The sequence below is a fragment of the Hipposideros armiger genome, unplaced genomic scaffold (assembly GCF_001890085.2).
Source record: "Hipposideros armiger isolate ML-2016 unplaced genomic scaffold, ASM189008v1 scaffold_819, whole genome shotgun sequence".
NCBI lineage: Eukaryota > Metazoa > Chordata > Mammalia > Chiroptera > Hipposideridae > Hipposideros > Hipposideros armiger.
In genome coordinates, this window is record NW_017732169.1 from 264,941 (window position 1) to 287,988 (window position 23,048).

The window sequence follows — 23,048 nt, forward strand, 5'->3', positions numbered from 1 at the left end:
GATTCTCTAGGCTGAGCAGGTTAGGAAGGTGGGGGGCGGGCAGAAGTTCAACGGCATGGCCCTGTGGAACCTGGTCCTGAGAAGTCACTGAGCGTTGCTATGTTTTGTTTTGTTTTGTTTTTTCAGTTCAATTACATGCATGAATGCTTCGAGAGGGTGTTCTGTGAGCTCAAGTGGAGAAAAGAGGTAATTCTGAACAACCTTGAGCTGGCCGTTTCACCTTTGTTTGTTTACAATGTGAAGGCCTCTGGCCAAATCCCTGGGACCCTCACCTCCATCCCCATCTCTCTGGGACTCAATAGGCCACCCACCCCGTGGGAGTCAGGACACTCCTGGGGGTGCTGGATGGACTGGAAAAAGCCCTACTCCCTCCCCTGTCTGCACGAGGCCATCTACTGCAGGCTCAGCCCTCTCTCATGATGTCATGGACTCTCCTCTGCCTGTTTTTACCAAGTCACCCTCCATGCTGTTCCTGACCCAGCAAGGCAGCTGTCCTGTGTTAGCTGTTGTGACCGGATGGGTCATGACAGCGTCCGTTCAGGCTAACCAGGAATATGGAGGTGGGGAAGGATTTTGCTCCTGCTTTGCCATCTGTATATGCCAGTGCTGGAGCAGAATCTGGAAGATTCTGAGTAACTAGCTACTTATGGTCAAAGAAAATGTTTCCAGGTTTAGCAGGTAAAGGCAGGAATGTGGAAATAGATATTCTTGGTACAGTAGGGAGAGACGCGACTTTGGGCACGAGGTCTGGATTCTCTCCCGGCTTTGTCCCCTCTCTGTGATTTCGGGCAAACCAGCCTCCCTAGAGCTCAGTTTTCTCATCTCACGTGTGTAAAACAGGAAGGCTGAGCCAGATAATTAATCTCCACAGTCCCTCCCGGCTCTAAAAGGCTGTGATTCTAGGCGGGAGGTTCTGTCGGGGAAGAGACCAGTCAGATCGAGTCATCCAGTCGTGCGCTGTCCATTTCTGTTTGAGGGCTTATCTCAGCTGGGGGAGATGTGGGCACCGGGGGCGTCCCAATAACCCTCCTCTTCTTTTCCTTCCAGAATATTTTCCAGATGGCGAGGTCACAGCAGAGGGACATGGCCACCTAGCCTTTCCTTCTCCCCTTCCCTTCTCTTCACCTTCACCCTCTTATCCCTTTCGTCTCCCATGCCAGACAGAGTAACCATTAACACAAAAGAAGAGAAAAAGGAAAAAAGTCATTATATTCAAAAGCCCTAAACTAAATATTATTAATAATCCCTCTGAATTTCGTGTCTCTGGAATTGAGCCGGTAGAAAACAGCAGGTTGGTCAGCACGAGGAGTCACTGAGTTAAGACAGGAAAAGAAACAAGCCCAACCGAGTCGCCAAAGGTATCTCGTCCCTTGGCCCGGGCCTCACACCAACAGACTCTCCTTCCTTGTACTATATTTTTAAAACTGGAACTATGAACTCCATCCATTTGCACTGTTCAGACATATATATATATGTATGTAAAAATTATATATACACAAATTAGCTGCACGTATATACATATATATATTTCTTTTTAAATTTCATATTGATGGCAGTACCTTTTTTAGCTTGTGTTTTTACACACCTTTCACTAAAATTCATGACTTCTCTCTTGCTCTCTTTATTTTGAAACAAACTTTAAAAAGGAAAAAAAAATATTTTACAGGGAAAATACCTCTCCTCGTGAAGGACTCGAAAAGTTTACAACCTGCTTGGGTTTTTTTGCCCCTTTTTTGTGTTGAGTGAAGATTCTGGCTCATGGGTTACCACAGAGTCTGAGGAGCAAGGAGCATAGTTTCTTTATCTTCCAAGAGGCTGTTGGGGAGGAGAAAGAGACGTGTCTCGGGCAGCAAGGCTTCGGGCTGCAGGAGAGTCTGAAGACCTGGTGTGGTCTCCTGATTCCCAGACAGTTTCCTGGTCGGTCGTCTCTCTCCCACTTAAGGCTTTCTAGCCACATTCCACATCTTCCTGCTTCCCTCGGGGGCCCCATCCATGGATGCCTTCCCTTAGCCTGCCTGGAATGGGGGAGGGTGGGCCCAGGAGGTTGGTGCCACAGGAACCGGAAACACTTCATGGTCATAATTTCCTATGTCCCTGCCTTTCCTGATGCAGGGACGGTACTGGGGACCAGAGCGAGGTAAAGCTGATACCTTTAGGCACAGATTGGACGTAGACGGGAAAGGCAGGCTCAGATGCCCTGTGTCCCTAAGCTTTTCCCCACGCACTTCCTGACCACTCGCCAGCCATAACCGTTACGTCCTCTGTGACTTCCTAAACAGCTCTGTGGGGAGGCATCTGTCGGTATCCCCACGGGCTGGGCGAAACGTGGAGAGGCCCAGTGGTCTGCGCCGACCCAGCCAGAGCCCATCCAAGCTGGCTGAGGACTCGGGAAGGAGCAGTAGCGACACGGTTGATTTGGGCTGGATCTCAACTTTCAGTTAAAGGGCGCTGAAGGAAAGACGTTTTGTCCCTCGAGAGCCCCTCGCGTGACCTTGTGGTCAGACTTTTGGAGACCGGAGCCCAGGCTCCGGGGCCGGGCTGGCATTCTCAGCCTCCTTTTCTTTTTCCTTTTCCACCTTCGAAACAAAACCCTCTGTAGGGCGGCCTCTTGGGCTTTGTCTAACTGGGAGGCAACCGCAGTGGGTTGTAGTCAGCTCCACTGAGCAGTGTTGGGTGGTTCGAAGTCTCTTTTTTTTTGTAACTCGTTTTTGCAGGTCATCATGAGGCCACTTTTCTTTCTGTCTCACTCTGTCACCCTGGCAGCCGTTGGCCCCAGGGAATGTAGGATTGTATAGGATGTGCTGTCTTCTCCCCTCTCTGCAAAACCATGTGGAATCAGTGCAAAGTGTCAGAATGCTGAATGTTTCCAGTTGCAGAGAATGACCCTTGACTTGAAGGCTTTGACACGAGATTAACTTCTTTTGGCCTAAATGAATTTAATAATGAGCCACAGGACCCTGGAAAGAAGATATGTTGATTTCTCACTCCAAGATGCTAAAGAGGCTTTTGACACCACCTTTGCCCTCAGAGTGGGGTAGGAGTGAACGGTGCAGGAGGCCATGGACAGTGCGGATGCTGCCCTCCGGATACGAGGCCTAGTGGGGAGGCCCGTAGGGTGGAGGCCCTCAGAGAGGGTGCACGCTGCTCCACCCTTTCTGGGTAGAATTCAATGGGTGCTTTGGAGACTGGGTGAAGGCCCCATAGGTGGGTGGCCTCTTGGCATAATCTGCAGGAACAGCCCCAGGGAGGGGCTGGACCACTGACAAGGCACTCAGCTGCAGCAAGGAGGGGGTGCGGGGAGGCCCTGGAGGACCACGGGCCTCCACGTGGCTGGAGCTGAGGGTCAGGCTGTTGGCATGGAGCAGCCCGTGTGTTACTCCTCCCCCTGGCCCACATTTCCTGCCCTGAGCCCTGCTGCCTGCCTTGGTCCTGGGTTCTGCCCCCGGAGGCTTCTGTTGCAGTTTATCTCTGGGAGACAGAAGGGCCCCCCTTTCCCCCTGCTTTGCCCCAGCAGAGCCTGCAGGCTCTTCCTGGTATCCGTTGTCCTCCCCTCCACACTCAGTTTCTGCCCTCTTTGGGAAACGCTCCGAGTTTTTTATGGATCAGGAGAAAACACAGATCCCTGCAGAAAGGTTTCCTCGGGCCACGCTCGGGGTCTCTGCCCTTTCTAGTTTTCTCCTGCTCTCCGTTTTTCTCCTCCCCTGGCCCTAGGCCTGAGCTCCGCACAGGTGAGTGCCCAGAGAAGCCCCGCGCCTGGCCCAGGTGGTTCCATCCTTTAGCCACCCAGTAGCTCTGGGTCACTCCCCTGGAGCCCCAGACCCAGTGCTGGGAGCAGCCATGCTGGGCACTGGCAGGAAGTGACATGTCTCATCTCAGAATTTGCCAACTGATGGCCAGGCTCCGAGGACACAGTTTCCTTAAAGGGGACGGCATTCTGGTTGGCCGGAAGCCCCCAGACCTGGTGGGACCACTGCCCCCTCCCTCTTGCCACCCATCGTGCTTCGGCTGGACTGACTCGGCAGTAGAAACCATTTGGTCTGTGGGACTCCAGCGCGCTGCCTGGTTCCTTCACCAGATTCATGTCACATTGGCGTCCTTTCGAGGGGTACTTACTCAGAGACCTTGGAGGCGGTGGCTGGCCTCAGCGCCCCGGCTGCCCGCCTCCTGTCTTCCTCACCTAAACCTGAGCACGTCGTGCGGGCCCCGCTCACACTACGACGACATCAGCTCTGTCCAAGCGATAATCTCAGGTGTGTGGGAAGCTTAGGGCTCGGGGTCGGCATTAAAGGGGGGAGGGACATGGGGAAGGCATTTGGCCGACGGCTGACCTTGGACTCCAGTTTTATATCCTGTCCCCTTTTTGAGCCAGTGAGATGGGCTTCAGTTTTCCCCAGGCCATGCACACTTTTAATTTATTTGAGAGAAACTCTAATTGTATTTTCACTGCAGTATCTTGTATTTTTTATTTGTGATTTAAGAAATGTGAAGAGAAAATATGCAGACACATAATGGCTAACAGTGTTTCTTTCATTCCTTGTTCTAGAGCTAACCACTCTAAAATTGTTTGGTAATGTCACTTAGTGTAATTAATTGTAACATATTCTTTTAAATAAATTGATTTATTGATGAAACTATTCTTTGGTTTCCTAGACTACAAATCCTTTGGGTAGTGTGGGAAGAAGCGAAGAGGGACCTTTGGGATTTGAGTTAGAAGGGTCAACCTGAACATGGGAGGACCAGCTGACCAGTTCTCCCAGGTTAGGGAGGCGGGAAGGGTGGGGAAGGAGAAGTGGGAGGCCCCGGGCTAACCTGTGCCAAGTGGCTCCTCTGAAAATCCCTTCTCCCCCCTCAGACCTCAGTCTGCACAGAATCCGTGTTGGCTCTCACAGGACTCCCCTCCCTCAGCCTTCCACAGACAGCCTGGCAGCGTCCCCTTACCCCTGGCGACTGGCATACATGTCAGTTTTCAAGTGACTCGGGAGACTTGTCTCTGGAATGTGAGCTGAAAAGTGCACGTTACCCCTGATGGGCACCAGCATAGCCCCAGGCAGTCTGGGGTCGTCCCCACTTGCCTATACCCCTGGGGACGGTCGTCCGCCATGCGTGGTCTTTGCCGTCATAGGGGAGCTGCAGGCGCTGCGACCCGAACACCCGCTCTTCAGAGAACTCGGCGTTCATTGGTTCCTGGCTGAGTCGGCTCTGAGAAGCTTAGCATCTGTGCTAGGCCGATATCTTGATCGTTTTTTATAAACCTTCCTGTGGTATCACTTTCACAATCCTGACCACATGCATTTGCTCCTTGCTTGAAGACCGTAGAACAAGGTCAAGTTTGACATTTATTTGGTTTGGCGCTTCCGGGAGAGACGACCACCTGGCGTTGAGGAATTGGAGTCTGATAAATATTGCCATCCTGATGGGGGAAATCGTTTCGCTTTAACGAGGACAGAATCCAGACGTTAAAAGCAACAAATATTTATTGTCGAGGGCGTTGTGTTAGACGCAGCAACAGATCCGAGCGAAGGAGAAGGTTCTGCCAGCTGAGCACTGAGAGCTTCGCAAATGTCCGTGAGACACAGCAGTGGAAGGCTTACGGGCAATAAGAACTGGAAAAAGGGAGAAGGGCCCCTCGATGAAGGCAAGTAAGGGAGGAAATGGTCGTGAAAGAAGCGGTGTTTAAGGTGAACTGTTTAGGGTGAGCAGGTTTGCAATAAGAAGGCATTGAGAAAACTATATTGAGCCACTGTGTGCCCGATGCTAGTCATTGGGAATGAATGGGGGGCCACTTGTCCTATTTGATTAGAACTTGGAATAACATGGAAGAGCCTTGAATCCAGGAGGAAGTGCTCTACAAAAAAAAAAGGAAGAGGGGAGAGAACCAGAGACGTTTTGTTGGTTTTCACAATCAGCTGTAGTTCAGAAACACGGATGTTTCAGAATCTATACAGAAGACCAATGAAGACTCTTGCTGTGATCCGTGAATAAGTGAGGAGGGGGGATAAGTGGGCATGAGAAAAATTGTGGAAGTAAAATGTTCTGTGAATAACATTGAATTTAGGGGAGAGGACGAAAAGGCTCCCAGGGTTTCATGTCTAGGTGACTAGAAAATAGAAATATTTAAGAGTTGAAACTTGTGGGGAGAAGACGTTTTTGCTTTTGACCCAGTAGGCCCACAGTATGATTCAGGATGGGTGAGGCGGTGTCCGGGCGTCCAGCTGTTACTTCTTATATGCTGGGCACTTTCCAACGTCCTGGGCTCTGTTTTGGGCGGTGGGAACACAGCGGGGGACAAGGCCAGGTAGGTACCCAATACCTAACTGACTCTGCCGAAGACAACGGGTCTCCATGGAGCACCGTTTGTAGGCGAGCAGGAGGGGAGACGCAGACAGGGCGAGGACACTGCTGGTGTCCAGGATGACCTGGACAGTGCTGACGGCAGTGCAGATGTTCCGGAGACAGAACCAGTGGGCCTTCACAGCTGGATCAGGTGTGAGGCGTGAGAGAAGGGCGTCACCAACGTTTGGCTTCAGCAGGTCCAGAGCGGTGCTACTTAACTAACGTGGAAGCCTGAGGAAAGGAAGGGCCCAAACTGAGTTCAGGAGGAAAAACGAGGATAGAAACATGTCGCTGGGAGTCGTTTTTTCATTGAGCAGATGAGAGAATGCAATATATCAGAGGGGGAACCCCATTTATGGGGAGTAAGAGGAAACTGGCTGACCACTCAGGGAAATCAACTGGACAGGCGGGCCTGAGAGTGAGAATCTTCTGAGAACCAGGAGCTCGGATGCGGAGAAGGGGGGAGGCTTGGCCACGAGTGGGGATTTCTTCAGCCACAGGTACAAGAAGCCAAGGCCGTGCAAGGCTTTGCTCATGTAAAATTAACAAAGGAAACCCTGCAAGTCAGAGATGCTGAGGTGCTCAGACTAGGAGCGGGCCCAACCCGAGGGAAATGGGACATTTATACATCTCAAAGTTCTAAAAATACAGACGGGGGATGGGAGTGCACGGAAGGAATTACCCAGGCCTTTCCCCTGCCATATTCTCATCTCTCACTGTAAGGCCTCTCCCCACCCCGACTGTTAGCCGGTCTGTGCCACTCGTGTGCCCTCCCCTCCCCTCTCTCTGCTGCCATCAACATGTGAGTGGCCACTTGATTATCTTAGAAGAAACTGCCGCTGAGTTTCCTCCTGCCTGGGCTGAAGCAAGGGGATCCTACTGTCATCATATCCTGTTTCTTCTCTGTCCCATTTTATCACTGGGGTCTCTCCTGCTCCAGAGAAGTTAGTGAATTTCAGGAGCCGGCAGAGCTGCCCCTCCTTCCCGCCCTTCCCGCTATATTTGAAGCCCATACAGAGCCTGAAAAATCTGCGTTTGCACAAGAAACTAGCTTGGCACTTCCTTTTCTGTCTCAGGTGGCCTCCTACGTTTTCCTGTCAAAGGACCTGTAGAATCCCTGCCCCGAGGTGGTTTTGTTTCCCTCAAAATACCCCTCTGTGGCTCCTTCATCCCCGTCACTCAACCTTAATTACCGCCTGCTTCTCTGGAGAAAATGTGGCCGCGGCAAAAGGCTTTGCGGGAAGGGGGACAGCAGAGAGCAGTGACAGACAGTAAATGTAGTCCTCAGGGTTTGTGTGAGGGGCTGCCTGAGGTCTGGGAGGAAGCCGGGAAGGAGGGAACTTCCAGTCCTGTTACCTCCCAGCCCCCACGTCCAAGGAGAACCCCCATCTCTCTCTGGGAGATGCCCTTTGGTCTAAAACCCACCTTCCACCTTTCCGTTCTGACCCAGAAACTTGCGAAGCCTCCGTGAGACAGCTCAAGAAAACTCAGTACGACCAACTCCCTTTGTCTTCCTTAAAGACTTCTCATCTCTGACCCCCACCCAGCAACACCTGTGTCTATTTAACGTTCGTTTCAGGTGCTGTGTATTCGCTAAGCATCCCGACTGGGTTCCCTTCCTTCCGAGTGAGGCCCTGTTCCCGATCTCTCCTGATCCAAGAGACTCTTCTTCCTGAAACTGTCCACAGATACGTCACCGTAGGATTTCACAGGCGGCTTCTCTTTTTAACTGCTCTAGTTTGGGGCAGTTTAGGAGAAGGCAGAAGTATGGGGTGGAGGAAGGGGTGGGTTGTGGGATTTCCTCGTCTCTCGCTCTCAGAGAACATCTCAGGCCTGAGACCAGATTGTGGCTGGAAGGTGAGCAAGCTCACGAGCAAGAACATGATGAAGGTAGGTAACAGGTACCTGCCTAGACGCAAATGGCAGTGTGCTGTGACGTCAAAGGCTACATCTGTGTGAGCCCTTTCAGAGAAGGGTCTAGAAGCTGGAGGGACCTCAGGGCTCATGCAGTCCACCTGCCTGATGGGGTCAGGCTACAGCCTGCTTCATGCTTCTTGGGGTCTTTGCCTCGGGTCAAAGGTCAGATAGCTGGTCCTATGAGCCGAGAGCTTCATGGCTTGGGAGTCTGACAAACTGGGTTCAACTCCTGCAGTTGTCCCTTAGTAGCTTTGGGTAAGTTAACCTCCAAAACTTCCATTTTCCTGTGTGTCAAATTCTGTCCTGTCTTACGGGGTTGGTGGGAGGTTAAGTGAGGAAATGCACATTAATGCTTCCTGATGGTGCTGGTACAGTTAGGACCCAGTGTCCCCACGGGCCGGGCTCTGGGGCAGCTCACCCACATGGACGAGGGGCGAGCAGGGGGTCTGCAATGTGAGGCTGCAAGTCCTCAGTCTTCAGAGGGACAGTGCTGGTAGGAGGGGCCTGCTGACCTTTCTCCCTCTGTGCCCAGCTCTGCAGAACCTTCCAGAATTAAGCCCCACAGAAGGGTGGAAGAATAGGGTCACGGAGCCGCCATCAAGGCCTGGACGCCGCTCAGAGGTGAGGGCTGGCCCTTCCTGACAATCGTCTCTCCCAAACCTCCCTCCTCACCTCCCACTTCCCCCCGCCCCATGTGCACAAACCCTACCCTCCACCTCCCAAGACTCTCATTTGATGCTTTTAAACTTTTTTCTTTATTTAGACAGAAAAGACGAACTCTTTAAAAGTAAAATGCAATAAATAAATAAGTTAAGCATAGAGAAGTGTCTGAAACGGACTCCCCAGTCTCCCTTACCACTCCCGCCCCCACCCGTTTCTTTTCCCTAAAACCTCTTCCTAAAGAAAATGATCAGGTAATAAAGCCCTTGATCCCTCCCCACACCCCTCCTCCCAAATACCCAATTACCCCTCAAAGCAAAGGGAGAACTCAAGAGAGAAAAAAATCCAAGGGAAACATTGTCTAAACTCCCAGAAAGAGAGATGGCAGCGTCCGGGCCGGGCCGGGCGGATAACGCACGCTGGTAGTGGTATTTACACGGAGGGGACCAGCAGAGACTGTAAACATTTTTAGGGGTTCGGGGGAGGTCTTTTCCTCGTGGAAGGAAGAGGGTCTCTGTGGCTGACCGGTGGAAGGCAGCCCTCAGGGCTCCCCCACACCCTCCTTGGAGGGGGCCCTTGGGGGAGGCAGTGAGTTTTAGGGCTGGGAGCCCGGGGTTCAGGACATCCTACCTCTAGCTGAGGGTGGCAGGGAGCGTGAGAACCAGCTTCTGAGAAACCCCTAAAGCGGGGAAGAGGCTGGGATGAGGGTGTGGGGGGTGGGGGGGAGCCCCGCTGCCCTCCGGAAGCCGCACGGGTAGACCAGGCCGCTGGTGGGGGGAGGCAAGTGCGAAAGCTGGGCACAGAAGGCAGACACCCCGGAGCCTTGGAGCCTGTTCCCTGCTCCCTCACAAAGGCCAAAAGGGCACCTGGGAGGAGACAGGCCCTTTGGGAGAGGCGGGTGGTAGGAGCGGGCCGGTGTCCGGTGCCCCCAGGGCCGTGAAGCAGCTTTTGCTCCAGCGCCCAATCAAGGCCCAGGGCAGATGTGCAGAGAGGGCTGGGGCCAGTCGTGGGGAGAGGGGGTGAGGTGCCCCTTCCTGTGGTGTCTCCAGACCTGTGAAGGAAGGAAACATGGGTGAAGCTATGGGCAAGTCACAGGTCACAGGCTCCTGGGGGGGCGGGGAGGGGTGGGGGAAGAGGCAGCTGGGGTGGCCGAGGAGGGCAGGTCATCCGAAAGGCCTCCGTCCACACTGAACCATCCGGCCCCCCAGCCATTCCACAAGGGGCAAGGGTGGAGGAGATGGGAGGGAGGGCGCGGATGACACAAGAAGCCAAAGATATTAGGGAGGAAATAGTTAAAACAGCCAGTGAGGAGAAGGAAGGCTGGAAGATATGGAGAAAGGGGCTACCGGGAGAGGGGGAGAGAGGCGAAGAAAGGAGACGACAGACAGGCAGGCAGAGATAACTCAGAGAAAGGAGGCGGCGCGTGTCTGGACAGACACCTGGAGAAAGCGAGGGGACATCCGGAAAAAGAAGGGCAGAGCAGGCCAGGGGAGAGGCGAGGGCCAGGCTTGGGCCTGGGGTCTCTGGGGGAGACCCTGGCCCCGGAGGGGGCGGGGTAGGGGGCGGCTCATTCCTTTTTGGGAAGGAACGAAGGAAGCCAGAGAGAGACGCACAGAACACAGACCACAGTCACCAACCACTGTTAACCAAGCACATCCCGCGAGCTGCCCCCGGCCCTGACCCTGGGCTGGGGGGCGCTTCCCTCCACGGCCCCCTCCCCGAATAACAAACAATTGGCTCCAAAGACAACACGCTTGTTCCATGCGACTTACAGGGGCCCGGAGCAGGGGTCCGGGGATGGGGGCTTCGGCCGACAATGGACACGGGCCCTGGGCTGGGGGCCCCCAGGGTGGGGGGAGTTAAGCAGCCAGGATTGGGGGGAAAGGGGGAGAAACAGAAAACGTGGGTATTGTTCTTGGGTTGTATTTTTCGGGGGGGTTTGGTCCAAAGGAGATTAAACAACATCAAAGGACCCGAAGCTCATGGCTCTGAGTCATGTGGTTGGGGTGGTGGCGGGCAGTGGGGCGGAGGGAACCTGTTCCCTGAAAGTCACAGGCAGGCCAGCATTTCAGCCTCCTCCGCCTGAACCAAAGCAGCTCCCGAGAGGCCCAAGGCTGGGACTCCCCCAGTCTGTTCTGTGCACTCTCTACTGTCCCAGGGGTCTACTGCCACATAAGAAAATCACCTGGAGTCCAGGGCACCGAGGACCTGATGTCCCCACGTCTTACAACTGGTATTCCAGGAACCAGTGATTCTAGGACCCTCCAGCCCCCTTAATCCTCAAACCCTATTCCCCTAATTCCACTCCAACCCAACTGAAAACCAGAAAGAGACAGACACACAGACACATGGACGCTGACCAGACAGACGAGACCAGATATTGGGGAAGATCTGGGGAGTGGACACAGATATATACAGACTTGGCTCTGTGGGGTCACAGGGTGTGTGTGTGTGTGTGAGTGTGCATGTGTGTGTGTGTGTGCATGTGCGTGCGTGAATGTGCATGCATTGCATGTGTGAGTGTGCATGTGTGTGTGTGAGTGTGCATGTGTGTGTGTGCATGTGCGTGCGTGAGTGTGCATGCATTGCGTGTGTGTGTGTGTGTGTACGAGAGTGTGAGACTTGGATGACACAGCTGAGGGAGCGGATCCTGTGGGGGTGGGAAGGCATCCCTGTGGGGAAAGAGGGGCCAGGCCAAGTGAGGGCCATGGCTGCACTGTGTGGGGCTGTGGGGCTCACAGGACGGGAGCAGGACCCACCTGGGCACCCTCAGTAGGGCCGGTTGGCATCCTTCGGCCGCTTCAGCTGGACTTTGAGGCGCTTCATGCCGATCTGGAAACCGTTCATGGCCTGGATGGCGGCCTGGGCACTGGCTGGATTGTCGAAACTCACAAAGCCTGGGGGGAGAGGGCGTAAGGCCGGCCTGCCCCACCTCACTCCCCTGTGTTCCTCGGTTCCTCAGCACTACCCTATTGCCTCCAGGTGCCCCAAATGCCTGGAGAGCTGCCCAGCACGCAGCAGGCACTCAGCCAGCAGTCCTCGCTTGAGTGAGCCCAGCCCACCGCTCACACCCGGGGACCCTCTTCCCCGTGTTCTCTGAGGAGCAGCCCCACCCGCAGCCCCCTCAGCCTGGATTGCTCTGAATCTCCAGACCTTAAATGGCTTCTGAAGCAGGGAGGACGAGACTGTTCCCTTTCTCCCCTGAAGCAGCCTTGCAGACAAAGACGCGAAGGCAGCTGAGCCCGACTCCCTAAGCCTTCCTTTTGGAAACAACCTTCCCTTCCTGAGCCTCTTCCAGACCTCATGGGGCACGGATTCAATCAGGTCTCGTGGAGAAAAGATGAAGCTGAGTTTTTCTGGAGGGAGAGGTGGGCCTGGGCAGCAGCTGGTCTGGGACGTTGAATGCGTAAAAAATGGTGGTTTTTTTTTTTGACTGTAGGACAATTTGGGTTTCAAATGGCAACCGTGAGTGCCTTCCAATGGGTCAGACTGTCCTCATTTGGAGTTGGCAAAAACGTGCCATATTTTAGCTTTGAGGTCATCGTATTCTTACCAAAACACTTGCTCTGATTGGTGGCCCGGTCAACAAAGACTTTGGCTGAGATGACGTGACCAAAGGGGACAAACATCTGAAGGATCTCTGAGTCAGTGAACTCCTGGGGCAGGTGGTAGATGAAGATGTTGCAGCCGTCAGGGCCTGGATGGCAGCAGGGACAGAAGGCGCAGCTCAGTGACTGGGTGACTGGAGCCAGGGCCTCTGGGAAAGCAGGTCCTGGGGGGACCCTCCAATCACGGCCCCCGGCATGTGGACGGGGCGCCAGCCACCTCAGCCCCACTCACTGTCTTCCCCACCCATGGGGCTAGAACTGGGCCTGGAGTGGCTGAGAGCGTGTCCCTGAGCCACGACAAGGGCCCCCCTGTCCCTAAAGGGTCGCACCTTCCCGCTGTTGCTGCTGCTGTTGCTGCTGGGGAGGCGGCGGGGGCTGCTGAGCCACCAGGGTGGGGGGCTGCGGGAACGCAGGCGCAACCAGGCTGTAGGCTGCCGGGTAGGCTGCTGGGGTGGGAAAGCAGAGAGCTAGCGGGGCTCCCAGACGGCCCCACCTGACCCTCCCCGCCAGCCCTGCCTCCCTGCCCCTGGCCCAGGTAATGGGGGTGGCAGGGCTGAGAGGTGTCCGAGCCACCCCAGACCCAGCTCTGAGCCTCCTTCCTTCCCGTCGGCCGGGGTCCTCACCTGTGTAGTGCTGCATCCCTGCGTAGGCCTGCTGCAGGGGGTCCACGGGGGCTGCGGGGCTCTGAGCTGGGGAGAGCAGAGGCCGGGCAGGTGGGATGAGAGCCTCACGTGAGCATGGGTGTGAAAGGAGAGGGTGGACATGCAAACGGCAGTGGGAAGAGGGGAGAACCGACATTAGCAAGACTCAAGTCTGTGACTGGCTGTGCAACCCTGGACAAGTGCCTTTGCCTCTCTGTGCCTCAGCTTCCCTGGCTAGGATTGAGCAAGAACATCCCTGCCCAGGACGACAGAGCAGGAGAAAGGCCTTATAACCAACCCCATGCCCGGAGAGGGTCATGGCCGCCGGCAATGGGAGTGGTGGCTGGGGACAGGGGAGGGCAGCAGAGACCCCCACCTGGGTAGGGGTGAACCCCGTTGGGATACAGAGCATCAGGGGCAGGCTGCCCGGCGGGCTGGGTGGGCACCGGGCTGTAGCCGTTGACACCCAGGGCAGCGGGGATTGCTGAGACAGGCGTGGCAGCGATGGCAGGAGGGGTGCTGGTTCCTGGGGAGGAGAAAGCAGACAGAAGCCGACACACAAATACAGACAACCACTCAGCAGGTGTGCACGCAGACTGGAGGACTCCAGCTGCTCTCTGACCCCGGAGCCCGCCTCCCCACCCTGCAGTGTGGTAGCCCCCTGACCTGCGCCGTGCCCACCAGGGCAGCCCTTCCTGGGCCTCACCTGAGGATGGGGTGATGGGGGTGGCTATGAGGCCGTTGGCGTTGATGGCAGCCATGTGCTGCATCTGCACGGCAGCCATGGTGGCCATGGGGCTGAGGTAGGCACTGTGAGCCGCCAGCACGGCCGCCTGCTGCTGCATCAGCTGGGGGCAGGAGGAGAGGACAGTGGGGACAGGCCCCCTGCGCCCCGCGCGGCTCCCAGCCCAACCCGGGGCCTTGGCACTGGGAGGGTGGGGGCGGGGCGCTGGAGGCCAGGAGGAGAGGGGTGGCCTGGCCGGCTGGGGGCAGTGCTCACGGCCTGAGTGTAGGCGCCGTAGGCTCCGAACTGGAGGGCGATGGGGCCGAACATGCCCAGCTGGGAGGCCACCTGCTGCATCCGGCGGAGACCTCGCTCCTTCTCCGTGTCAGCGAACTTCACCACCAGGCTGGACGAGGCGCCCTGCGCACGGGCGCCACCCCGCGGTCAGAGGGACAGAGGTGGGTGTCTCCCCACAGAGCCCGCGGGACCTGGCTCAGGCCCACCACTCAGGTATGGCCTGGCCTCTTTGGGAGGGCGGCCGCCATCGTGCCTCTGTCGAATGGGGAGATTTTAATCCCACCCTCACTCTTTGCTAGGCTGTGCAGGAGACTATGAAAAGCTGAGGAACATGAAGGCACGCGCTTGAAAAGGGAAGAGCCCCCTGGCCTCACCCCTGGCCTCAAGAGCCCGAAATCGTCCCCAGGGTGGGTCAGCCACGGAGAAGCTCTAATCTCAGGCTGCCCCGCACACTCCTCACCACTCCCGCCCCCACACCCTGGTCCTCACTCTCAGGGGGTGCAGCCTCCAATTTTAATACCAGCTTGCACCAAACAATAACCAAACGGGAACATTTGCAAGGACTGTTGTAAAACCTAGAATCTGGAAGGCAGCTCTCTGTCCCCGGGGACGGGGGCAAGTCCCTGCTAAGTGCTCCCCGGCCCTGCAGGAGAGCCTCTAGTTCCGGTTTAGAGGTTTGCTCTGCTGGGGAGCCCCCCACAGTGCAGTCAGTTGACCTCCTGCCCAGGGGCTGACGGCAAATGGGGCCTCTGAGCAAATGTCCTGATGCCCAGCCAGTGAGGGTGGGGGGATGTGGGGAGGTGGGAGAAGAGGTAGGAGATGGAGAGGGCTGAGGGATGGGGGAGGCCGGAGATGAGGGGGAGGGCGTTTGGACGGAAGGCGAGGGGCAGGGATGGGGTAAGAGGTAGGGAGATGCTATTTGAAATGTGAAAGTGTCCCTAGGAGGTTCAGTTCCTCTGCCTGAAAATTCTTTCCAAATGAATTCGAAGACCCTGTCCGGAATGGACTGGACAGGAGCTCACCGGCAGGGTCCGGCTGCTGTGAAGGGTGTTGATGGCCGCCTGGGCCTCGGCGTGGGTCTGGAACTTCACGAAGGCGCAGCCTAGAGTGTTCAAGAGGGAAAGGGAAAGGGTGAGTGCCCACCCTCCAGGCCCCCACAGTCCTCCTCCCCCCAGGAGCCAGTGGGGCAGGGGCAGGAGGGCCTTGGGAGGGGGCTGGGCTACCTTTGCTGGTGCCATCCGGCCCCCGCAGCACAGTGCACTCATCTATGGTCCCAAAGGGCTCGAACATCTTCCGGACGTCCTCATCTGTCTGCTGCTTCCCTAGCATCCCCACAAAGAGCTTCCGGTCTTCTGGGGGACAGGGCACAAGAGAAAGGCCACGGTCAGGGCCTCGTGGCTGCTTCCCAGCTCTGTCCCAGCTTGGCACAGGCAGAAGCCCCGCCCTCCACCTTCCGCTCTTCCCTGGAGCCCCAGAGCATCTCCTCGCCCTGGGGACCAATAGCTCCAGGGTGTGAAAGGGGTGGTGGTTGAGGGAGGGCTACAGTTCCATAGAGTGCAGATCCCAGTTCTGAAGGGCTTGCGTGCCACTCCGGGCCTCAGTCCTGCCATCTCTGCGATGGGCTGGCACACGTCCCCTCTGGCCACGCTGACTCCTATGCCCACCTGGGCTGGGAACCCCTCCGAATTCTGACTTTCTTCCTCAAGAAGGGCTGCCTACCCCTCAGCCACTCCCAAGCCCTGGGCCTGTGGGCTGAGAGAATGGGACTGGGTTCAAAGGCACAGAACCTACCTCCTCGGCTCTCGCTGTCGGCTGGCTTGACCTGGATCGGCCTGTTCATCTAAAGGAGAGAAGAGAAGGCAACTGCTGGGGACCTCCTCTGAATATCCAGGAGCCCTCCCCAGGCCAGGAGGCCAGAGGAAGAGAGCCCCAGGCCCGGGAGGCTCCCCAGCTCCCTGAGTCGCTGATGGGAAGGGAGCCCTAGGGCCTGATTTTGTCCAGGATTAGGACCGGAGGAGATTAGAGGCACAGAAGGAAGAGCAGAAAAGGATGCTCTGCTCGTGGGGCACAGTGCCAGGCTCAGGTGGGGCCCCAGACGACTGGGCCAGGGACAGGTACTTAGGGGGAGAGAGTGGGGCTGCCCACAGGCCCCAGGTCCTGACAGAGCCCAGCCAAGGGGCTGTTCAACAAGCGCTGCCCCCATCCTACACAGCAGGCACCAGAGGCCACCCATCAAGCAGCCTCAAGGAAGACTCTAGACTGAGGGAGACCCCACAGATGCCCCGACTTCCTTCTGACCCCTAGAGGTGTGTCTGCCTCTCTTTCTGCCCCCGACACCCCTTGACCCTAGGGGGAAGGCACTCGGGCAGCACAAAGGAAGCAGATGCCCAGTCTCCGTGGCAACGGGAGAATGCATGCGCGCCATGGCAACCGCCCACTCAGCCTGATTTATCCGTCCCCGTCGCCCTGGCGACCGTGGTGACGTCATCACTTGTGTGCTGCTCCACACACCGGAGGAGTGCGGGGTGGGGGGTGGGGGGGTGGGAACACGGTATGGGGGTGTGTGTGGAGGATTCGGTGGGGAGCTGGGAGGTGGGGGAGGGGCCCAGGAGAGCTTCCTGATTTTGGAGGGAGGGTGCTGAGCAGGCCCTTCAGGGGCCATACTGTCTGTCCCTTCTCCTGCCTTCCTCCCCAGGATCAAACCCTTGGTGTCACATACAAGACAGCTCTGAAGGATGACTGTCCCATGCTGGCAAGCCTCCCTGTCCCCGGAAATCCTCCAGGGCTCTCCCCTCTCCCCTGCTCCTGCAGTGTCTCCCTTTGTTCAGCCTCCAGTGGAAAGGCAGACACCCCAGTTCCTCTCTCCCCATGCTCTCTCGCCTTTCCTCTGGCGAGAGGACTCCTGCAGGTTGATTCCCTTCACCAGGGCGGGGAGCCTCGTAGGAACTGGAGAGGGAAGGGAAGGACTCAGTGTTTCCTCCCAGAAAATATTTTGCTGCTGAAGACTTTGACCCCTGGGGCCACACCTGGTCACCCCACTCCTCTGATGGCAGGGCAGTCCTAGTTCCAGTGACCAAAACCACATAAATTCACAGAAGAAACCATGCATCTACCTTCTGAGGGTAGGGCTAAAGTTACCCTCAGAGAAAGCAATGGACACCCAGGATTGGCCCTGCCGTTCACTAGCTGAGTGACCTTGGACAAGTCATTTCTCTCCTCGGCCTCAGCTTCCTTCTCTGTGAAATGGCTGGATCAGGCCTCTTGAGCCAGGTCCCCTCAGCTCTAGTATTCTAGCACGGAGCGCTGGCTGCGTAGGGCAGAAGTGACAGCTGCCCCGCCCCATCTCACATTGGCCCCTCCTCCCTGGCCGGTGTCACATTATGCCAGTCAGTCTGGCTGGATTGTGCTTGCGAGTGATTCCCAGTCCCGATCAAATCTAAGCCCCACCTCAACCAATACTGCTCCCCTGCCCACCCACCCCCATCTCTGGATCAGAGAGCAGCTGGTGGGGGAGCCAGTCACGCAAATCCTCTGGCCAAGCTCCCCCAGCTTTATCCACCAATCTGGGATTATCCCATCTGAGGTCCAATCTCCTCAGGGGTGTGTGGGGGTGGGGGGTGTAGGAAGGGGTGGGGAGTACAGTGCTCGGCCTCTGGTCATCCACCCTCCTCTCCTGCACTCTGACCCAAGCAATCAGGAAGTCCCCTGATTGGTGGCACCTTAGCAGACACACACACACACACACACACACACACACACACACACACACACGAGAGAGAGAGAGAGAGAGAACACACCATAACCTGGGGCCCAGTGGCCCTGTCGGGGGAATTCTCATGCTTGCCACTGACCCCTTCCCAGCAGGCCCCTGGGGATTTGCTGTTCTAGTTGGGGATGGGGAACCTGGGCCCCAGAGAGAAAGGATGCCATCCTTCCCTGCACAGGCTCCCAGGCACAAAAATAGCACATCAATAAATACCCACAGCTGATAAGGAGTCGCACAAAGACACACACACACACACACACACACGAATGTACAGACCACAGGGAAGGAAGGCTCCCTGATGCTCCCCCCCAGACAGCCTCCCTCGGTGGCCCCCAGCCCCCGTTGCCAGCCTTCGCCTCTTGGCCTGGCACTTCCTGTGGGAAGCTCAGTCTTTGTTAGCTCGGCTGGGGCACACCTGCCCCCTCCCCTGAGTCCAGCTGGGCCCTGTTTACCTGGCAACCCAGTCCTGGGTGCCTCTCTTCCCTAGCTACCGCCTGCTAAGTGATAAGGCCTCCGGAGGGCCTCCCAAAGAGGAAGGGGCTATTTGTACTCCAAACAACTGTCACCGAGACCCCCCCAACCAACTCGGTCACTTGTAAGGCCCTCCTCCTCACCAACAGCCAAGACCTCACTTCCCAGCCGAGCTCATCTAATTCTCCTAAGGGTACAGGCCTGACGCCCTGCCATTCCTGGCCCCAGATGTGTGCCCAGCATCCCAGACCACACACAGGTCCTCCCCAGGGGCCCAGAGTCCATGGCCCAGCAGAAGCTGATGGGGCCACGTCCCCAGAGTGGGATTTTGTCCCAAGTAGAGGGGTCCCTCACACTGTCACCTCCAGGAGGTCACACCCTGATGGCAGGAAGAACCCATGGACCTGTGGCAGAGCCACTCCTGGGCACTCCTGTGGAGAGCAGAGGAAATGGGGCTCGACCGTCATAGGCCCAGCCCCCTTTCTTTCTCTCTGCAGCCTGAAGCATCACCCTAATATGGTGGCACCTTCCAGATTCTGGGGTGACAAAAATGGGGAGAAAGGAGAGAGAACTAAAGGACCCCATTAAAAAAAGAACCCACAGCAGGAAGGCCTGGGGATTCGATGGTAGGAAGGACTTCCCAACACGATTGCGCAAGAGCTGGCACACTGTGTACACACTCAATTGCCTGAGGGGAGACTGCTGCCAGAACGGCAGGTGGCAGAGAGGAGACCTGGGGACACAAAGGGTCAGGCAGAGCTTGGTCGCAGACATCTGCTCCCTACACTATCCTAGCCCCCAGCATGGGGTCCCCCTTGGAGGACAGAACCCCTCGTTTCCTACTAGAGGTGCTGTCAGGTCCTGCTCTCTGTCCCCTGGGGCAAGGGCCAAAGTGGAGAACTCGGTGTCTCCTGGGAGCTCAGGGACAGGGCTCGGTGATCATTAACCAGGGTGCCCTCCCTCACTGCCCACCTTGGGCCTGATTTCCTCTGGAAGGGGAGGCAGCGCCCTGCCACACCCAGGACAGAGCCCTGCCCGAGCCATGCCAGCAGCGGGAGGGGGACAGACTCAGGCTGATGCCCCCAGCTGGCACAGACGGCCCCGGGGCTCTTGCCCACCCCCAGGCTCCAGTCTCCCTTCCTCTCTCTACCTTCTCTCTCACCCTCTGGTTTCTGCAGGGGCTCTGAGAGATGGGGAGACGACAGAAACACACAGAGAAAAAGCAGTGGAGCGAAAACTGTTGATTTGTCAGGGGCCTCCAGAGAGAAAAAGGCAGAGGAAGGAAAGTCGCGATGTGACTGACTGGAACCAGGCTTCCCAGGGATGTGCGTGCCCACACTCACACACCTGGCCTGTCGGGTACCCCCTCGCACGGGTGCACGCGCACACGGGCTGGGATCCCAAGCCCGCTCACACACATGCATGGACCTTAACTCTGTGAGCAATGGCTGCTGTGGGCTGCCAGGCTGCCTCGCCACCTCCCGGGGTCAGATAGTGGGTGACAGCGGTTGATTCGCTTTCCTAGTGCTTCTCAAGGGTTGGGGGCCTCAGAGGGGGTGGGTCCCAGACCCGTGGAGGGTCGGAAGTTGGGAGCAGTTGAAGCAGTTCTAATTTTCCTAGATCTCCCACCTTCTCTCCCCATCGTTTAGTGAGATGGAAAATCAGCTTCACTCCCCATTTCCCACATGGGGTGGGGGGGGGGATAGAGGCTGGGACAGGTGTGTCCCCAGCCCCCAGACAGCCTTAGCCAAGGCTTGCTGAAGGGATGGGGGCAGTGATCTCTCAAGAAGTACTTCCTGGAGTTCACTGTGCTGGAGACTTCAGAAGCAGAGAGCGAAAGCAAATGGACATCCTTCCCCCCAAGGTGGAGTAATGGTGGGTGGGGCTGGGGATGGGGGCTGAATTCTTTATGCCTGCCCCTGCCAGTCCAGGCCTGGGGCAATCTGCTGGCTGACAGGAAGAGACAAAGGGCTCTGGCCTTAGAGGAGCCAGGCCACACTTGGTGGGTAGGGCCTGGCCCTCCACGGTGATACTGCCTCCATGCTGCCCGCCCCGTCTGTGCTTGCCTCTCGGACTTTCTCCCAGCCCAGGCCTGTGCAGGCCCTGCTTCACCCCGATGCCCTGTGGCCCTGTTCCCGTGGCTCTGTCTGGGAGACAGGAGGTGAGCCTGTCCAGGCTCAGAAGCCAGCGCATAGATGCCAGGCCAGCAGGCCCCAGCGGCCCATCTCAGACAGCAGGCACCCCTCCCCCAGCTCCCAGCCAGACTTCCTCCCCAGAGCCACACAAGACAGCCCGGGTGCCTCCTGCTCACTGTGCCCCACACTTGGTGTCCAAAGTCTCCCCTCCCCTCTCAATCAGCTAGGGTCTCCCTCTAAGTGTCGCCCCACGGGCAGGTTGGGAAGTGGGGAAGGGGCTGCACCTGTGCCTCGCGTTTGCTTCCCTAATCGCTTCTCTCCAGGTGAGAAGAGAGGCGTGCATCTACAGCAAGAGTGAGGCGTGCTGGAAGGAGCGAGGGACTTCCTAGGGAGGCGAGGAGGTGGAAAACACACTCCGTGTCTTGGGAAGGTGGGGAGCCCCCTGCCCCTGTGAAGGCCCTTCTCAGCCCCCTGGCCTGGAAAGGCCGGGACTCACCCCTGGAAGCGTCTTCTGTTCGTGCAGGGCGCTCTGGGCCTTCAGGGCTGAATCGCGGGCACAGTATGTCAGGAAGGCACATCCTGAGGAGGGCAGGGGGGGAGAGACCCCGTGGGGGGTGAGTCCCTGGTGTTCCCTCCCTAGAAGGCACCCCCCCCCCAGGAGATGGAGGTCTGGGAAGCTTGTCCCTCCTTGCCACCTTCTGCCTGCTGCGGTGGGGAGGTGTCTGAGAGGGGACAGACATTCTGCTCCAGGGATCTCTGGGCTGATGACCAGACCCAGAGGCTGAAAGGCTTATGTGGAGGTGGGGGTGGGAGACGGAGGGCACTGGGGCTGTTGGGAGACGGGGCTTTGTGTGGGGGGGAGGACGAGGGGCATGTGATCGCCAGACAAGCGCGTGCAGTGTGGTTTTCTCTCTTCCTCAGCTGATCTCCTTTCCTCTTCCTCCTTCGCCTCCACCTCCCTCCATCTTGGTCGTCGTCACCCTTCTCTCCCATTTTCCCTATTTCCTCCTCCTCTCTCTCCAACTCCCTGGGAGGCAGGTGGAATAGAGGAGAGGGAAAGGCACTAGCAGGAGCCGGAAGTCCCTGGCTGGTGGAGGGGAGGCAGTGTGGCCCTCTGACGGCCAGTGCCTGGGGCTCTCCAAGTCCTGCCTGGGCCCCGCGGGCTTAGCCACACTGCATTTGGACAGGTCTGAGGCACGGCCTCTCTTGGCCTCCAGCTCTCATAACTTTCGAGTCCCCCACACTTCCCAGATCTTCACCAACCTCTGTCCTTCCTACCCTGCTTCCCAGGTCCATCTCCTTAGTCTGGGAGCTGCCCTACCCAGTCCATGTCCACTCTTTCCGGGTCAAGCGCCTGATCCCGTGTCCTGATCTCCATCCCAACAGTACCTGAGACCTCTACGAGACTCAGTGCTGCGCGCGCACACACACCCCTGCCCAGCTCTCTGGTTCCTCCATCGTCCCTCCAGTTCATCCACGACAATGCTCCCTCATCTCTGAGATCCACATCTCTGCAGCCCCCTTGACAGCTCTTCCCCCCAAAAGGCCCTCCTTCGTCCTCCCTCCGGGTCCCCTTCTAGCTCCTCCATCCACACTCCCCAGCCCAGAAACTCTTCGCCTTCCAGGCTGGCCCTTTCCGGCCACTCCACCCCTCCAGCCTGCGTCCGCCCTCCTCCCAGCTGCCCAGCCTCCCAGCCCCACTCCCTGAAGCCTCTCCAGCCTGGCCTGACCCCTCACCCTTGTGCAGCCCGGTGTACTTGTCCTTGATGACAGTCAGCTCGAAGATCCGACCAAACTGTTCGAAGATGGGCTTCAGGTCCTTTTCCTCCAGATGCCTTGGGATCTGCCCCACAAACAGCTTGATGGCATCCGGCTCCTTCATTGGGGCGGCCCAGGAGGAGGGGCCGAGGGGAGCAGGGAGAGGCCCGAAGGCCAGGGGGAGCTGCCCAGCAAGGAGGCAAGTGGTGGGGGCCGGGGCCCAGCCGGGGCTGGCTTTCCCTTGGGCCCCCAACCACAGGCTGAGCAGAGGAGCGCTCTCCACACAAAGGAGGCCAGGGAGTTGAGGGCTAGGGGTCAGGGGTCTAGGCAGACACTGTCATGCCACCAGGGGGCATCGCCCAAACAAACGATGTCCTCCCAGGGATTTGGCAAATATCCCAGGATGGGGGTCAGTGTGGCCGAGACCTGGAGGGTGGGGTGGTAGCAGGGGCGCTGGGAGCTGAGATGAGAGCTGGAGGTGGGGGAAAGGGCCTGAGGAGGGCGATGGGGATGGAGGCTGAGGGGTTAGGGGCCTGCTATGGTTGCCAGCACGGGGTGGGGGACTCCTGATGTGGGGCAGGTGGCGCTCTCGTTGGCTTCCCTGAGAGGACACCTCCCCTGTGGCTGATGCTTCTGCTGGGTCCGAAGATCCCTGATGCCAGATGCTCGATCTCTGATGGCGGCAGGGCTCCGGGGGTCCCTTCTGCCCTGCCGCCCCCCTTCAGGTCCTCCCCTCAG

The 23,048-nt window shown here is 57.5% G+C and overlaps 2 protein-coding genes across 10 annotated transcripts in view; one reads left to right on the forward strand and one right to left on the reverse strand.

Moving 5' to 3' along the window:
* SNX27 (sorting nexin 27) overlaps positions 1–4,636 on the forward strand; it is a 67,245-nt gene extending 62,609 nt beyond the window's left edge. For both annotated transcript variants that reach the window (XM_019628969.1, XM_019628970.1), the window contains exons 11-12: positions 127–186; positions 1,048–4,636. In XM_019628969.1, the coding sequence (XP_019484514.1) occupies positions 127–186; positions 1,048–1,095 (108 nt within the window). In that variant the 3' untranslated portion in view covers positions 1,096–4,636. The remainder of the gene's footprint in view (positions 1–126; positions 187–1,047) is intronic.
* A 4,414-nt stretch (positions 4,637–9,050) lies between these two features.
* The window catches only part of CELF3 (CUGBP Elav-like family member 3), a 14,194-nt gene continuing 196 nt past the window's right edge, over positions 9,051–23,048 (reverse strand). Inside the window, exons 1-14 of one of the 8 annotated variants that reach the window (XR_002122390.1) lie at positions 22,290–23,042; positions 21,049–21,131; positions 15,972–16,020; positions 15,404–15,532; positions 15,203–15,282; positions 14,160–14,303; positions 13,866–14,007; positions 13,536–13,685; positions 13,142–13,207; positions 12,848–12,964; positions 12,464–12,607; positions 11,670–11,807; positions 10,683–10,744; positions 9,051–9,961 (exon numbers count right to left, since the gene is read on the reverse strand). Coding sequence is in view for 7 of the 8 variants with exons in the window: in XM_019628974.1 (XP_019484519.1) it covers positions 11,875–12,266; positions 12,464–12,607; positions 12,848–12,964; positions 13,142–13,207; positions 13,536–13,685; positions 13,866–14,007; positions 14,160–14,303; positions 15,203–15,282; positions 15,404–15,532; positions 15,972–16,020; positions 21,049–21,131; positions 22,290–22,434 (1,641 nt within the window). In the remaining variant the exon portion in view is untranslated. The other 7 variants (XM_019628979.1, XM_019628978.1, XM_019628977.1 and 4 more) reach the window with 7 other exon arrangements.